We start from the raw sequence: 18,226 nt of genomic DNA on the forward strand, positions 1-18,226 counted from the left end.
CTCCCCGCCCGGGTCCCTAAATGGCAGCAGTGTGCCAAGTTTGTGTAACAAACCAATCTGTAAACATACTCAACTACCACAGTCGTCAGAGAAACCTCATTCCTAGACACGGTGTGCCTTTGCTCTGACTGTTTAGGTGCCCATTCCAGACTCTGCTTCCTTCATTGCTCTGTATTTTGATCGGTGATCAACTAGCTCCTGAACTTCTGGGAAAGGCACAACTTGGATCTGCTGGACGCCAAAGTTTTAGGTGTCTAAAGCCCATGCACATAACTTATTTTCTTCATCCCTCACTGTCACCCTTGGGCAGTTTTCTGCCATCAGACTGTGGCAGGAGGTCTCGCCGTTTCGCGAGCCATATTTCCCCCGCTGGAAGTTTTTATCTGTGGGTTTTCTCTCCTCCTGGCGACGCGAATTTGAGAAGCGGCAAGCACCACTTCATTCAAATCTGCTAGTACGCAGGCTAAAGGTGACTCTTCTTTCCCTTCCTGGGGTACTTTGGGAAACAAAGCATCACCATAGCAACTGCTGCTGCTGCTCCCTAGATAAGGGCAGTGCAGGAGCACTCCATGCGAGCAGAGAAGACAATTCCTGCTCCAGTGAACACTGACTCCATATCACACCTAGCCCAGCTTCCCTGCTTGGTAAGTTCTTCAGCACTTTTGCCGGGGTGGGAGCGGGGAGTTCTTTCTCCAAAGGGAACCAAAAAAATCTGCCTGTGATGTGATAGTAATAAAAAGTCACAGATCAATTCCTCTGCGAGGCAGAAGATGGCTAGCAGATTATTCTATCTGGGAAGGCTTGGGAATGGTTATCGAGCTGTAAATTGAGAAATAAAACCGGTGCCAGAAAAAGAGAGGGGGTGGAAGTATTACAATTTATTTGAGCTGCACCTTTATGGCACGGAGGTATTTGGTAGTTGGACAGTTCAGCTGAATCCTAAACACATTTATGTGCAACTCTTATCTCAGGCTCTTAAATGAACAAATATTTCCAAGTTTGTGTGGTCTGATCCTATGCATGTTTACTTGGAAGTAAGTCCTACTGAGTTCATTGGGGCTTAATTCGAGGTAAATATACCTAACTGCAAAAGTGTACACAGCTTGGAGTAAGTCCCATTGAAATCAGTGATACTTCTGAGTAAACATGTTTAGGATCTGGTTGTTAGCCCTGCGGTGTAAATCAGCTTAAAAATAAAGTGCTTTTGATTAATTGAATGTATTTTTGCTGCTGGAAACAGGAGAGGACAATCTACAATCCAGTTAAGCTTAATGGATTCAGACAGCTGTAGATTTATAGTACAATCCTAAATAGTCCCAACGATGTCCTTATCTTCCATTTAAAAACGTTTACCATTGGCGTACTGTTTAAGTTTTAAATTTATGGGGTTAAATCAGTTTAATGCTAAGAATTTCATTTTAACGTTATGAATCACATGTGTAAAAATAATTTAGAACAACTTCCAAAGGGGGAAGCTTTTGTTTGAAATTGGACAAGTAGGAAAGAGAGAGATAAAATCACACGTGCTCCTGATCTGTAGCCTTCTGTGGTGGCGTCATGGTTTTTTAGTTGCCATTCTTTAAATCCTTTCTGGAAAGTGTTTCTTTCAAATCTTTTCTTTCTTTCTTTCTTTTTGTTCATGGTGCGGACCAATTAATATTTTCTGTTTGTGATGTGGAAAACAGACATTTGTCTTCCATATCTTGCAAAATCCTATTCTTCCACAGCAACTGAAACAAGATGTGTTTGTGTACTCTTTAGTTTTATTGCAGTTTGTAGAGTTTAGGTCTAAATAAAATAGTGTTGCTTTTGGGGAAACTTTGAAAAAGACTACCCTATATTATTTTAAAGCGTTTAAAAATTTGTTCTAGAAATGTTGCCACAATCCTATCAGATTATATAGCTAAACACCAGATATTTAAATCCTATTAGCATGTCTTTGTATTTTCCATGCACTGCCCATTCCTCTCTGTAAAAATATTGTGTGTGTGCTTAAATCAAAAACAAAAATTACATCTCAGAGACATTCACGACTGGACTTAACTGTCAGGGGTGCTTTCCCTTTTTAAAAGGTAGGGACGCGGGTGGTGCCTAGGTAGGGACGCGGATTGGCAAGCCTAGGACTTGCCAATCAGAAGGTCGGCGGTTCGAATCCCCACGACGGGGTGAGCTCCCATTGCTCGGTCCCTGCTCCTGCCAACCTAGCAGTTCGAAAGCACATCAAAGTGCAAGTAGATAAATAGGTACCGCTCCGGCGGGAAGGTAAACGGCATTTCCGTGCGCTGCTCTGGTTCCCCAGAAGCGGCTTTGTCATGCTGGCCACATCACCCGGAAGCTGTACGCCGGCTCCCTCGGCCAGTAAAGTGAGATGAGTGCCACAACCCCAGAGTTGGCCACAACTGGACCTAATGGTCAGGGGTCCCTTTACCTTTACCTAGGTCCAGCAATATTTAATTGCTACCTCATGACATGGGCCATCAAGGCTGTGATAAGCAACAATAACCATCTCTCAGCCTCGCTGATGTGGTCCAAAGGAAAGCAGAGCAATACATTTGGCACTAGCCTGGCTGTAGAAGCTGCCGGAAAGAAGACGCACCCAACCATCTTAGGGACTCCCCTCCGGATTTGTGTAGGGTTGACTCCTGAAAATATCCCACAAGGTAATGGTGGTTTAGGACCAGAGTTTTCCTTCTCTTAGATGAGCTACTTTCCTAAGCTGACGATCCTCAACTATACATCTCACTTCCCTGTACAGCATGTGCAGAAACCGCATTCTTGGCCATTGGACCCACAAATGGTCTCATTCGCTCAATCTGCCAGAGCTTGTCTTTGCATGCAGGTGAAGTCCCTAACTCACCAAGGGGTTGGGACCCATTGGCTACCATCACCAAGTTTAGCTGGCCAATTCAAGCCGTTCCCAGGGTGTGGCCGCTGTCACATTCTGACAGCTTCTAGGAGTCACCGGTGAGAGTTGAGTGCAAGGTGAGGAACAAAGGTGGACAAGCTGTCCCCCACCTGAGATATTACCCAAACACACCTGTTGTGATGAGAATTGTAATCCATAAATATCTGGAGGGCACCACATTGGCTATCCCTGCTTAGTGGTTTACAGTATAAAATGGAGTAGAATCCCTTTCCATGGAGGCGCAGGTTACAGCAACAGCTGAGGCGACATTTTTCCACCTTCACCACATTAAGCAGTTGGTCCCTTACCTCTCCTGCCCCAATCTGGCCACAGTGATCCATGCGAGGGTCACCTCCAGGCTTGACTACATGGGGCTGCCCTTGAAACTGTCCCAGAAACTCCAGCGAGTGCAGAATGCTGCAGTGAGTCTCCTCACAGGGTCCCCACCATGGAGCATATTCACCCAGTGCTTTTCCAGCTGCACTGGCTCCCCGTGGAGTATAGGGTCTGGTTTTGACCTTTAAAGCCCTTTGTGACTTAGGGCCCTCATATTTACGGGACCACCTCTCTAAGGCAGAAGACCTTAAGGTCCATGAATAGCCATAGTTTAGAGGTCCCAGGCCCTAAGAAAGTCAAACTATCCTCCACCAGGGCCAGGGCCTTCTCAGTGATGGCTCCGACCTGGTGGAATGCTCTGTCCCATGAGACTAGGGCCCTTCAGGATTTAACCTCCTTCCGCCAGGCCTGTAAGACAGAGCTATTCCGCCTGGCTTTCAATCTGAATTTAGCCTGATCATTTATTCCCCTCTCTTCCCTCCCTCTCCCCCTTTTTATGAAGATTACCCACTCTGGGACCCTACAGCTAATTCTCCCCTGGCCTCCTCGCTGGTCCAAATGGGACTAATTTAGCCAGCTAGCCCTGGTGACCGTTTCCGTGCGCTGCTCTGGTTCGCCAGAAGCGGCTTAGTCATGCTGGCCACATGACCTGGAAGCTGTACGCCAGCTCCCTCGGCCAATAAAGCGAGATGAGAGCCACAACCCCAGAGTCGTGGACAACTGGACCTGATGGTCAGGGGTCCCTTTACCTTTACTTTTAACCAGCTAGCCCTGGTGACCATCTAATGTTTATTGGATGGATTTCCCCCCACATTGATTTTAGAACTTTGAATTTATTGTTATTCACGATTTTATATTGTATTTTATTTTTTTTTTTGTTGTATCACAATTAAGTGTTTTAAATTTGTTGTTAGCCCCCCTGAGCCCGGTTTCTGAACCAGGAAGGGAAGGGTATAAATAATAAAATTATTATTATTATTATTATTATTATTATTATTATTATTATTATTAGCTGAAATAGGCCTTAATGGCTTTGCAAGACAGTTGGCCATTTTTGTCTGTCGTCAACACGCACAAATACTGACACATCCACCCCCCGCATTGCTTTAAAAAGGTGAGGGATGCACAGAAAAGTCATACCATTACAAGATACATGTGGATGTGAGAGCACATCATTTTCTTCTCTAGGAAACTTCAGTGGAAGTTTTATGTTCCTAAAAGTTGTTGGGAACATAAAGAAAGAAATAGCCAGTGTTAACATAAAGGTAAGCTTGGCTAATATCACAGCGTGTCCATCGCCTTGCTCCAGACACAACCTCCTGCTCCCCCCCCCCCAAAGACGACTGTAGGATTGTAACTCTGATTTTAGCTTGTGCATATGTACAGCAGGCCACGAACTCTATAAAATATGCATAGCGCCATTTATGAAGCTCTGCCACGCCAGCAGCAGGAAGCAGGTGTTTGTCAAAGTCATACACAAGTCCATGGATGCCTTGCCGTAGTTGTAGTGTTAATTCCTAGATCACTCACTAAGGACAAGGTACTTTATCACCGTACTTTACTGGTGGGAAACAGATAATGCCAAATATCAGTATAATAACACAGGTAAATCCCGTTTCAGCTACTTTATTGCAGTTAACTACAGGCATCACAGTCCTGGGAAATGGTCAACTTGTTATCAAAATCTTTGCTGATAAGCAAATAGACAGGATGAAAGAGGAAACTCGCGGCAAGTTCTACAGCCGCAGCGTTTGCTCAGCTCACTCCCAGATGTACAGCTGAAATGACAGGTTTACATGCCAGCAAATTCAATGCATGTATGTTCATCTCTTCGTTTGTCATATGGAAATTTCTTTTCAATGTTCTAAAGATCGGGGGGGGGGTTCTTGATGTCATGGGCACTAGCCAAGCAGTGCTATGAAGCACTCGCTTCTGTTGGGCACCTGCAAAACCTTTGGGTTTTTCCCTCCAGAGTTCTACCCTGAAATGGAAAGGTATGTTTGGATTCAGTACAGCAAGGCAATGTATATATTGCATCTGTATGCTGCCTTTCCACAAAAGAGCTCAAGGCAAGAGCTTCCAAGGAGCTGTTAAAATCATGCACACACACACACAAAATACCAATAAGTCTATTCAGAGTCTTCATTGCAATGTTTCGCACAGTCCTCCTTACAAAACTTCTTGCAGTCCTTCTAGCATAATCTGTTTATTACAATTGCTTTTCAAATAGTTCAAATATTTACTCCAGTCCTCCAAGAATCTCTGGTCCTGTAGGTTTCGGATCCTTCCTGTCATCTAATTCTGCATAGTCCATTAATTTCATTTGCCACTCTTCTTTTGTCGGTAATGCTTCTTGCTTCCGTTTCTGTGCCAATAATATTCTTGCTGCCGTCGCTGCATATAAAAACAATTTATTATCCTGTCTATTAATATCCTCCCCTACAATGCCAAGTAAAAATGCTTCTTTTTTAAAAAATAAATGTATATTTCAACATCTTTTTCATCTCATTATATATCATTTCCTAGAAGCTTTTCACTTTCTTACATTCCCACCACATGTGATAATATGATCCTTCTTTTTCTTTACATAGCAGCTGTTAAAATCTTATGTTGGTTTGTATTTATTATCTGACAGACCCACGTAAAGGTTGCAGTGCTACATTTCTCAGAAAGGGTTAATAAAAAGTGGCGAGACTTTCACAATTATAGTATCAATTCTCTGGTTGTAAGCAACACTTTGATCTGGACTTTGTTTTAGTGTCTCAACTGATACTATTAAGCCATTAACAATTATTTTGTTCAGTGATTGCTTATAAATGAAGAATGATGCCAAATCTTAGACTGAGGCAGGGTCCAAAAGTCCACAAAATCACACACACAGTTTTTCCAAATGTGTCGTTTGTAGAAGAGAGAAGACGGCTTATACCCGAGGTCCCCTCGCAGAAATCCTAGCACAAACCATTCACTGCAGAGTGGAAATGTTTTAACTTCATAATGTCAACACTGCATTTGAGATGAAAAATAATATGACTAGCTAAATGTGAAAGTCTGGCCTAAGATCCTCAACCCTCAAGTCACATTCATCGAAGGGTGCAGAATAAACAACAGGGGAGTTTCTGTACTGTTGCTATTTTGGAGTGGGATTCAGTCATACACTGGCCAATTCAGGTTGCATTCTTACAGCTGATTTTGTGCTTTTGCACAACAAACCCAATCTCAAAGTTTCCCCCACAAGGAATGTGGTGGCAAATGCACTGGGAAATGTAAGATAACACTTGCAAACAAATAAAAATGAGTGCTCTGTTCGTAGCTGAGGTTGTCTAACACAAACACACAAACTTTGTACGAACAAATTAGGATGAAGGGGAAATGAGCAAGATGCCTGGAAGCAACCCAGGTGGCAGAACCACAATCGCACCCATTGGAGAAATTTCTGTTTTGCCATTCAGCTCTTAAACTGACAAACCCCTTCCAGACAAAGGAGATGACCGCAGAGCTGATCCCCAGATGAAATTACCACCAAAAGTGCATAGCCAAACACAGTGGGGTGGGAAAGCGTGTTCTCCTTCATGGAGAGCACGTGTTGCGGTGGGGGCCGACAGGACACTCCAAAGTTGTGGGGCGGGCTAATTGATCGTTGGCCACTGATGCGATTGGGCTTCCCTTGTCGTTGGGAAGAAGTTAATGTTGCCATTTGTTGATTGACAGCCAGAAATGCTAAAACTCCTTGCACGAGGCTAGGGCTTCCTCTTTTCGCCTGTGCATCGGATTGCCCGTCCCCCTTCCCTATATTTAGGGTTGTTCGCTTTGACCTTGCTATGCCTGTCATGGGGTCCCCTGCTCTTGGGGCAGGGGCCCTTTAGGAATTTTGTCCATCTGGCTGATTGGCTGGGGCCATTTGGTTTTTGCCTACTGCGTAGCAAATCGTCACAACTTGTAAGGTTGCGGTTAGGCATTGTTACAGATAGGTAGCCGTGTTGGTCTGCCATAGTCAAAATAAAAAAGTTCCTTCCAGTAGCCAGTGTGGTGTAGTGGTTAAGAGCGGTAGTCACGTAATCTGGGTAACCGGGTTCGTGTCTCCGCTCCTCCACATGCAGCTGCTGGGTGACCTTGGGCCAGTCACACTTCTGTGAAGTCTCTCAGCCCCACTCACCTCACAGAGTGTTTGTTGTGGGGGAGGAAGGGAAAGGAGAATGTTAGCCGCTTTGAGACTCCTTAAAGGGAGTGAAAGGCGGGATATTAAATCCAAACTCTTCTTCTTCTTCTTAAAGACAAACGAAGTTAGTTCTTGGTATGAGCTTTCGTGTGCATGCACACTTCTTCAGATGTGTGCATGCACACGAAAGCTCATACCAAGAACTAACTTAGTTGGTCTTTAAGGTGCTGCTGGAAGGAACTTTTTTATTTTGGTTGGGCATTGGTTTATGGGTTGGTTGGTTGAGGGGCATGGATTGGCTGTGCCTGCCCCTCTAATGCTGCTGCTGTAAGGGATTCCGTTAAAGGAATCAGGGGCTCACTATTGGTTTTGTCCACCCTAGCAAGGGGCTCGGGCCATGCAAAAGCCCCTGGTTGCATTTGGGGAGGGCTGAGGGCAGGTTCCCTGCTCCGTCGCTACCCCCAAGTGTATTCCCCTTTTCTGACTTTTGCAGGTGTGCGGAATGTCAGTCTGTCCCCCATGGGGGGGGGGGCAGATAGTCACAACCAATGCCTAAGCAACCACTCACATTTTTGTATTTTAATAAAGTTGTGGCCAAAATTATGCCAAAAACCTTAAACAAAATTCCTGTGTGTGATGTGTGAGTTATTGGGGTGTCCCTGGGGACCTCGACATGCAAACACCCACCCATTGGCAGCAGGGGTGCCAACGTGAATAAATTATTTGGGGGGTAAATATTTTATTGGAGGGGGCCAAAGGGACCCCAGCTCCTAAGAGTTGGTTCCTATGAGTAACAGTCTTCAAGCTGACAACAGTGAAGAAGCCACTTGAATCCTGGATGATAGGTTCTTAGGCGATTATTATTCCTGCCAACCTAGCAGTTTAAAAGCACGTCAAAGTGCAAGTAGATAAATAGGTACCACTCCAGCAGGAAGGTAAACGGCGTTTCTGTGCGCTGCTCTGGTTTCGCCAGAAGCGGCTTAGTCATGCTGGCCGCATGACCTGGAAGAACTGTGGACAAACGTCGGCTCCCTTGGCCAGTAAAATGAGATGAGCGCCACAATCCCAGAGTTGTTCGCGACTGGACTTAACTGTCAGGGGTCCTTTACCTTTAAGACAGAGTAAGGCGAAATGAGGTTCGATCTATAGGGCAGGTCTGCATGGCCCATTAGAGACTGGAGATGCCTCCTGTTTTTCTGATGGTTTGGGCCTGCCAAAAGGGGCACTGCCAAGAACCTGACAGGCTATAAAACATGACTCGTGTTTACTTTCTGGGGCCACACACTGCGCTCCATCACCCGATGTCAGAGAATGCCTTGAAAGTGTTAGTGGTTCATGAAGCATTCCCGACATGGCCAAAGGGTCCCATACATGACTGAACCATCCCTTGTGTCAAAATTGTCGCCTGTTGTTTACCGAGACGGATATTTTTGTACAGAATTCTATTTTACAGTTGTGTTGACTCAAAAACATTTCTCTCCCCCCCCCTCCCAGAAGAAAAGTAACGTTTTCTAGATTAAAGCAAAAGAAAAGTACATTGACATGTGGCATGCGTAATGTGTCTATGTTTTCCCCCCCTCCTCCCTCCCCTTGCAGGTTCTAAAGAAAAGCCTCTTCAGTGATGTCAACTGAATATGTGCAAGCATCACATGATATCTCAGAAGACAGATTGGATGGGCGAGATACTCACTGTAACCACTTAGGTCAGTCTTCTCAGGGTGATGTCAGCGCTTGGTCTACTTTGCATCATTAAGCGCTGTCCATTTCCTTCCCCTCCCCCTCCCCCCCACCCCCTCCATGGAACAACTGCTGCTCTTGAAACCTGATAGACGGTGCCTTCTGGTGACGCATCTGATGCCAGATGGAGTGGCAATGGGTGGGGAATGGGTGTTTGGTCGTTTCCCCCCCCCCTTTTCTTTCTGCTGGGTTCAGCATATAAATATTAGCCAAAGCTCTAGAGACAAATTAATTAAAGACGAAGAAGAAGAAAGGAGAGAAGGAACGCCGAAGCTTTCATCTCGTCTCCTTTCATATTTCTGTGCACATGTTCCACAAAAGCAGGCAAGTGTGCCAACGCAGGATTTTATGCAGCAATGTTGCCTCGGGAGTTTAAACTTTCCGGCAAATCTGTTGTCCTCTTTTGAAAATGTGTGCTGTAGACAACAGCATAGGGACTGGGAAGTTTGCATTTAAAGTGATCACACCTAGTTCGCGCTTTTCAAAGCAATGCAGGAACCAAAACACAGTCAGAATTCCATATCCATGTTTCTTTAAAAATTTCAGCGCAAATCCCCAGCCCCATTAGTTGCACAAAAATGCATATACTAGGGTAAAGTGTCATATGAATCTTGGCTGTCCCGTCCCCCCCCCCCCCTTAAGCTGTAGTTTCAGGGAAGTGCAAAGCTGTTGTGAAAGTAGCTGTTCAAGGCTGAACGTTGTCTGATTATTTTGATAATAGTTGTATACTTTGCTTTGTTTGATGCAGATAACCTTTCCGAACAGTTGCTCAAAAGCTGTGAACTCAAAAAGATACCAAGGAAGGGCAAAGCTCTTCAGGTCTCTCAGAAAAGTGAGCTTGAACAGAAAAAACCGAAGAGAAAAGATACGCCAGCAATTCACACGCCTCCACCAATAGTGGGTGAGCATTCCTGAAATTGCCACTTGAGCTACTGCTAAACCACTTACACCTGCATGGATCGCAAACCGAGTAATAATGTGTCTCTGCTACTGCTTCCCAAACCTCTCTGTAGTGCAGGGATGAGAGGCCCTCAGGGCTTCAGATATTATTGCTCCAACTCCCATGACCAATAGCAGAGGTGGATTTCGGGCAGTGCCAGCAGATTGGCCACAATGGGTACCATCTCAAAGACTTGGTAAGCACTTGCCTGGCTTCAGGAAAGAGGTGTGAGGACTCTGTCAGGGCCCTAAAGTCCTCCTTCCTCCTTCCCGAAGCCAAACAAGAGCCAGTGTGGTGTAGTGGTTAAGAGCAATAGACTCGTAATCTGGTGAACCGGGTTCGCTTCCCCGCTCCTCCACCTGCAGCTGCTGGGTGACCTTGGGCTAGTCACACTTCCCTGAAGTCTCTCAGCCCCACTCACCTCACAGAGTGTTTGTTGTGGGGGAGGAAGGGAAAGGAAAATGTTAGCCACTTTGAGACTCCTTTGGGTAGTGATAAAGCGGGATATCAAATCCAAACTCTTCTTCGTCTTCTTCTTACCGGGCTTTGGGGAGAAGGTAGGTGGACTCTAGGAACTCACCAGAGCCTCGTGCCTCCTTCTCAAAGCCTGGCTAGGGGGAGGGCATCAAATGTTGGCCTCGCACAGGGCAGCATATTACCAAGGCCAGTGCCAGATTTACGTATAAGCTAAACAAGCTATAGCTTTTGGGCCCCCAAAAAACATTTAAAGGGAAAAAAACTGGATGTACATTTCCAAAATATAAGATAAAAAACAAATAAAATAAAACCTACATACAGCAACAGTGTTTCACTGTTCATATACTTCTTCTTAATTGTATTTCAGTTCAACAATTACTTCGATAAAATACATATTTTGTTATGTGCAAATGGCTTTAGATACCTATTAAGTCCATAAATTACCATAGCATATATCCAACACAAAAAACAGTGACAATTTGTTGCTGACAAAGGACAGCTGGACATATAAAGGACCCCGTTACCTTCAGCAGCTTAGGCCTCATCAAGTCGAAATTCATCCCTGATCAAGGCTGGCCCCTGTCAATGGACAGGGATGATGGGAATTGTAATCACAGAGCATCAGAGAGGGCACAAATTCCCCATCCCATATATCATGCTAGACAATGTAGGGTGCGGTAGATGTCCCAATATTTTTTTCTACCTGTGTTGGGACAGCAAATGGTGTCCTGTCTGCACATCCCAGTGCATAATGACCCAGACTGTCCATGTTAATTGGGCACCTGAGGATGACACTCCCTCAAAGCGCAAAGATAGAGTTCAGAGCATTCCTAACTCCTGATCCAACATGCTTGGGGGGTTAGGATGTGGCAAAGCTCATTGCCTGGCTCTGTTCAGCTCCTTCATTGGAGATGGTGGGCCTATGCTGCTGTAAAGGTCCCCACTGTGTCTGAGCACGGGTGGCGCTGTGGTCTAAACCGCTGAGCCTCTTGGGCTTGCCGATCAGAAGGTCAGCGGTTCAAATCCACTCAACGGTGGTGAGCTCCCGTTGTTCTGTCCCAGCTTTTGCCAACCTAGCAGTTCGAAAGCACACCAGTGCAAGTAGATAAATAGATACCGCTGTGGTGGGAAGGCATTTCCATGCACTCTGGCTTCTGTCACGGTGTCCTGTTGCGCCAGGACTGGTTTAGTCCTTCTGGCCACATGACCCAGAAAGCTGTCTGTAGACAAACGCCGGCTTCCTCGGCCTGAAAAGCAAGATGAGTGCCACAACCTCATAGTCACCTTTGACTGGACTTAACCATCCAGGGGTCCTTTACCTTTACAAATGGGTGGAAGCTATCCCCGTCAGCATTGAACAGTGTAAAAACTACACACACATGAAGCACACGAGGCATTTCAAAGGCAGGAGAGGGCATGGAGTTGAGCTGGCCTAGGCTCCTTCTCGGCAGTGGCGCTCTCCCAACAGATGTCAAGGAGATAAAAAACTACACAACTTTTAGAAGGCATCTGAAGTCAGCCCTGTATTGGGAGATTTTTAATGTTTGACATTTCATTATGTCGTTATATGTGTTGGAAGCCATCCAGAGTGGCTGGGACAACCCAGCCAGATGGACGGATATTATTGTTGTTGTTGTTGTTGTTGTTGTTGTTGTTGTTGTTGTTGTTGTTTTTATGCCAGTCCAGCTACAGCAGTAGACCCAAGCCAGAGTTTCTGCTGTGACAACCTAGACCTGGTGCAGCAGAGATTACAGCTTTTACTGGCCTCCCATGTTCCACCCTGGTCACTGTGAGCAGCAGGGCTATGGGGTAGTGTTAGTGGCTCTGTGGCTCTTGACCCACCCAATTGTAGGAGCTGATGTCATGGGGGGGCCTTATTTCCCAAGCGGGATTTTTGCTAGTGAAAGTGGAGAAGACCATTATGGTTTGCAAAGGCTAACGTCCAGTCCTAATGGCGTTTCTGCAGGCATTCTTTCAGACCACTTAATTAGGAGGTGTGACTTCTCTGAGAAACCTCCGAAGGGTAATGGCAGCCCAGCCCTTCAGAAAATGGAAGAGGAACAGAGAAAACCCAGAAGGAAAAACACGCCAGCGATCAATACACCCCCCCTACTTGCAGGTAAGGGAAATGCGAGGGAGAGCACTTCTTAAAGCATCACGCATGGGTTTGAACATGATGTGTCTCAGAGATAGTCTCTGTATTTAAATATCTATTTTGAAAAAAATGGCAGGGAGCACATCTGCATGAGCACTGTGTAACTTCAGGTTTGCTAGGCTTGTAGAAACAGAGACTTTTAATTGTTAGAGGAGATGCTTGCATATTATGTTTTCACTTTTCTATCTTTCCACTTTTCCTGGACCCATAGTGAGTGTTTCCCCTTTCTACTTGCTATTCTCTTGCTTTACAATTCTGTGTCTATATGGAATGCTCATCCTCACCCCCAATCCAGCAAACAAAGGTGTGACTTGTTAAGGCCTTTCAAGACAAAATCAGGCTAATTTTCTTACATCGAAACCCTGCACTGGGAAACTTCTGACCCTCTGAAATGATGATGGACTATAGCTGTCATCATCCCTGACCATTGGTCATGCAGGTTGGGACTGATGGAAGATGAAATCCAACATCACCTGAAGGGCCACAGGCCCCCAGCCCTGCTAACGCGCCAACGGTAGCCAATATGGCGTCCTCCAGATGTTGTGGACTACAACTCCCATCATCCCTGACTGTTGGCTGGGGTTGGTGGGAGTTGGAGCCTCTCAACAGCTGGAGGGCACCATGTTCTCTATACCTGTTATGCACACTGACTTGGGAATAAATCAAGAGTTCTAAGGAATTCCTTAAAATGCCACCTGGAAACATATACTAGAAACAGTCTGAGCACCTTGCCATTATGTGTCTTGAATTAACATAGAGCAAGTCACCCCGGGACTCGCCACTACCAGGAAAAACTGTACAGAAAAAACATGGCTGACCCCATGCAAACAACTGTCTGATTCCTTAGAGAAGCAGCTTTTTTTGTGTACAATATTAACTTTAATTGCACAACCTGAATTTGGCAGCATGTGCTGGGAGCCCAACCTGAAAATAGCAACAGTCTGGGAGCATCCCGAGAGGACATTTTTATTTCCTTTCAGCGCTGTAGAATGATGGTTGGTGTTGGAATCTATCACCTACTAAAACATATGTTCTCTTAACCACTTATTCATCGCAAAGAAATTACATCCCTTTCATGTTTCGACTTTAATCCAATCTAGTCATTTCATGCAGCATTTTCCTTGGTTAATACCAGGAAAGCGTTCTCCTTTGACTGGAGCGCAGAAGTGAACAAAGCCATTCTGTGAGGCGCTGCTTCTTTTTCTCCATCTTTGGACTTCATGAAGTGCTTCATTATTTGAAAGATTTTTCATAGCAGAAAAGACGGGAAATGGTGAGGCCTAATTGAATCAACACAGCCAGCCACCAAACCCAAAAGGCCCACTGACAGAAATCTGCAGGAGGCTGATTTATTAGTGAAACTTGCTTGGCCTCAGACTGTGATGTCCCTCTATATGACTCACTAACTTTTGACAAGCAAGGAAGAATGTACAGGGTATTTGTTTCATTTTCCAATGGAAGTCAGTAAACTCACAAAAATGGCAATTATTTCCCCTCACCATCTTTCTCACAATAATCTTGTAAGTTGGTTAGCAAGTAAAGAAGAAGAAAATTAGGTAGTTTTCAATTACATTCTACTTACAAATTTGACTCTTTAGCATTTGACAAAGAACAGTAGATGTAACTCTTTGTGACTGAAAATCGAAAGATTTCTGCTAGCCTAGCATTCTGGCTGCAAGCTCACCTGGAGTAAGTTGTGCTGCTTAAACCTGTTGTGGAGCACAGTTCTTATTCCTATTCACTCAGAAGTAAATCCATATGTGTTCAATGGGGCTTACTCTCAGGAAAGTGTGCATAGGATTGCAGCCAAGAGCAAAGGATTTTGGTGTGTTGGATCTTCTGGCCTTCAAAAGCAGTAAGGGGATTTCACAACCCAAACATACAGAATAGTTCGTTTTTAAGGCAAGCAATCTGTCAGAGATGCCAATCTTAATATTATTTATAATATAAAACAAATGAACATGGAGAGAGGCGCATTTCCATCTTCCCTATAACTGGCAGGTGGGCCATGAATGTTCTCTCTTTTATTGAGACTTGCGTTTTAGAAATTGTTGGGCACAGACAACCATGAGGAAGTCAAGGCGAGTCCCCCAAAAACTCAATGGAAAATTTTAATTATAGCCTGCAAGTACACAGCTACAATTTTCAGATTCTGTAACAAACCAGAAGATATTTATGGGAATGTTTTCATACATCTTCTGTGTTGCTAGGAGGTTAAACCAGGACATAGGGAGGACATTCTGGAGGTTTCTAGAATGAGCCACATGGCTTGGGTGTGGTTTCCAGGACTTGGATCAATGTGGGACATCCTTTAGACTAGCAGAGCTTGGCCACCCAAATAGGTTAAAACCCCAGTATTTGGGGAGGAAATCCACAAGCAGGATGAACTGCCTAATGCTGAACACAACCATCTCAAAGAACTTTAATTCTTAATAGACAAAGATGGGGAAAACACCCAGTGTATGAACATCTATTCACAAATGAGGAAATGAGGTGATGTGTCTTGCATCCCACCCAAATGCCAAACATCATACAATCGTACCTCGGGTTAAGTACTTAATTCGTTCCGGAGGTCCGTTCTTAACCTGAAACTGTTCTTAACCTGAAGCACCACTTTAACTAATGGGGCCTCCTGCTGCCGCCACGCCGCCGGCGCACAATTTCTGTTCTTATCCTGAAGCAAAGTTCTTAACCTGAAGCACTATTTCTGGGTTAGCAGAGTGTGTAACCTGAAGCGTATGTAACCTGAAGCGTATGTAACCCGAGGTACCACTGCACTCAGTTAGCCAAGCAGTTGTTGGTTTTGGGTAATCAAATCAGCTGAAATTGCTAACTATTCCTAAAGCTTAGGAGAATTGATATAATTTTAAAAGCATAGCTGTGCATATATAAAATACCAAGGTGAAGCAGGTAGCCATATATCCCTTTTTTTGACGGGCCTAAGTATTTATGGCAGCAATGCTGAATTTCATACAGAGCACTCTTCACAGGGCAAAAAGATGTTTAGAGCAACTCAGTAATGCAAAGGCCGATTATACAAAATCAGCTCAAATACGTTTCTTAGTTTTGAAATATAAGCAGCCTTATACCCTTCTGGCTAGAAACATTTTTTCTCATATATTGCCTCCACCCCCCCACCCCCCCGCTTTGCAGGGAGTTTTCCAGGTGAAGCATTGGTACCCACCTACCACCTGCAGTTTAAAGTGGTACTAACCATGCTACCATCTCAGCATTCGATCACCTCACAAAACAGTATCCTAAAGTCGTGTTTAATTCCCCTGCCGTCATTCAGAGCTGTTCCACCTGGCCCTTGGTTTGGACTCGGTCTGACCCTTATGTTTCCCTCCCCTTATGGTCTTGATTTATCAGCTACTTTAAAATGAGGCTGCATATTAAATTGCATTTTAACCTGTATTTTAAATTGGTCCCCCCCTCTTTTTTCCCCTATTATGTTTTTACTGTGATTTTATCGGTGTTAGCTGCCCTGAGCCCAGCTCTGGCCGGGGAGGGTGGGGTATAATAATAATAATAATAATAATAATAATAATAATAATTCCAAAATCTATATTATAACAATACCTTTACAGTGGTGCCTCGCAAGACGAAAAGAATCCGTTCTGTGATTCTCTTCGTCTAGCGGTTTTTTCGTCTTGCGAAGCAAGCCCATTGACAGATTAGCGGATTAGCGCTATTAGCACTATTAGCGGCTTTTAGCGGCTTTTAGCAGCTTTTAGCGGCTTATCGGCTTATCGGATCAGCTGATAAGCGGCTTAGCGGCTTAGAAAAAGGGGGGGAAAGGAAAAAAAACCTGCAGGAACTCGCAAGACATTTTCGTCTTGCGATTCAAGCCCATAGGAGATTCGTTTTGCGAAGCACCTCTAAAACCGGAAACTCTTTCGTCTAGCGAGTTTTCCGTCCTGCGAGGCATTCGTCTTGCGGGGCACCACTGTATTAGAACAACCAAAACGTCACAGAACATTGTATAAGGTTTTCAGAAGTCTTTGCCAGGCTAGATCATCAAAAGTTAGGCTGTTGGCCAAGCTAGCTGAAGTTGATGGGAGCTGAAGGCCAAGAACATTGGGAGCAGGTGCCCCAACTCCTAGGGGCAGAGGGGTCTTTGGCCCCCTCAATATTGGCTGGCATGGGGTGGACCCCCTCACTGTTGAGGGGGCGGTAGAGGCCGAGCATGGTGCAGTTCAACGGCTGAATCCTCCTGAGTACAAGAGAGGCTCCCCTCTCGGCCTCCTCCCAACAACACGCAGGAGTGTGACAGTGCCTCTGATCAGTAGGGTGGCTGCACAACGATTCTACATCCCTCTCCACCCCCATCATCCAGCCCAGACACTGAGGTCCAGCGCCGAGGGCCTTCTGGCAGTTCCCTCACTGTGAGAAGCCAAGTTACAGGGAACCAGGCAGAGGGCCTTCTCGGTAGTGGCACCCTCCCTGTGGAACACCCTCCCATCAGATGTCAAGGCAACTATCTTTCTTTTAAAAGACATCTGAAGGCAGTCTTGTTTAGGGATGTTTTTAATGTCTGGTGCTGTATTGTTTTTAATATTCAGTTGTAAGCCGCCCAGATAATAATAATAATAATAATAATAATAATAATAATAATAATAATAATTTATTTGTATTCCGCCCATCTGGCTGGGTTGCCCCAGCCACTCTGGGTGGCTTCCACAAAGACCAAAAATACATTAAGATGTCACACATTAAAAGCTTCTCGAAACAGGGCTGCCTTAAGATGTCTTCTGAATGTCAGGTAGTTGTTTTTCTCTTTGACATCTGATGGGAGGGCCTTCCACAGGGCGGGCGCCACTACCAAGAAGGCCCTCTCCTCTGCCTGGTTCCCTGTAGCTTTGCTTCTCGCAATGAGGGAAACCCAGCCAGATGGGCGTGGTATAAATAAATTATTATTATTATTATTATTATTATTATTATTATTATTATTATTTGGGAGGGAGCAGCGGAAGGCCAAATGAAGCTCCTTTAAGTGTTCTGCCCTCTTATCCTGGATCTCCCATGTTTCATCTCCTTTGTACCTGAAGGTTCTGAAGCTGCAAATCTGACTTCAGTGAAATTTCAGCACATACACAAGCCACTAGTCATCAGATCTCTTTCCGTCACCATGGGTAACCTAGCAAGTTTAACGCCCAGAGAGTGATTGGTCAAAGGCGAATGGTCCACAGAGATATTTAATCTAAGCTTCTTCTTTTTTGCTTGTTTCAGGTATTAAACTACTTAAAGAAGATCAGCAGACTGTGATTGTTGAAGATGAAGAAAAGGAGGGAGAAACTTCAGCTTTTTAGATTCTTGCCATATTCTCATGTGTGTGTGTTTTGTAAATAATTTTGTGCAATTGAGTAGTATTAGTATTTTTCCAGGTTTGTGGTTTTTTTTAAATCAGAAATATAACCATGCTGCCTTCAGACATGCTTGCTCATACATGTGTAATTAAATATAGATTATGTGGACCATTTTCTTCCTAGATTATGAAGCACTAAAAATATGAAATTTGTA

At 44.7% G+C, this 18,226-nt stretch overlaps 1 protein-coding gene across 2 annotated transcripts; it reads left to right on the forward strand.

The window, feature by feature from the left end:
• Positions 1-226: 226 nt before the first annotated feature.
• Positions 227-18,220, forward strand: PPP1R17 (protein phosphatase 1 regulatory subunit 17). 2 transcript variants are annotated; one of them, XM_083468631.1, is made up of 5 exons: positions 227-644; positions 8,994-9,100; positions 9,883-10,035; positions 12,518-12,670; positions 17,936-18,220. In XM_083468631.1, the coding sequence occupies exons 2-5, from the start codon at positions 9,019-9,021 to the stop codon at positions 18,013-18,015; spliced, it is 468 nt and encodes a 155-aa protein (XP_083324757.1). In that variant the 5' UTR covers positions 227-644; positions 8,994-9,018; the 3' UTR covers positions 18,016-18,220. The 2 variants fall into 2 exon arrangements, with proteins under 2 accessions (XP_083324757.1, XP_083324758.1); XM_083468632.1 differs by lacking the exon at positions 227-644 and adding an exon at positions 5,122-5,235.
• Positions 18,221-18,226: the final 6 nt, after the last annotated feature.

The sequence above is a fragment of the Podarcis liolepis genome (assembly GCF_965112155.1).
Source record: "Podarcis liolepis genome assembly, chromosome: 12".
NCBI lineage: Eukaryota > Metazoa > Chordata > Lepidosauria > Squamata > Lacertidae > Podarcis > Podarcis liolepis.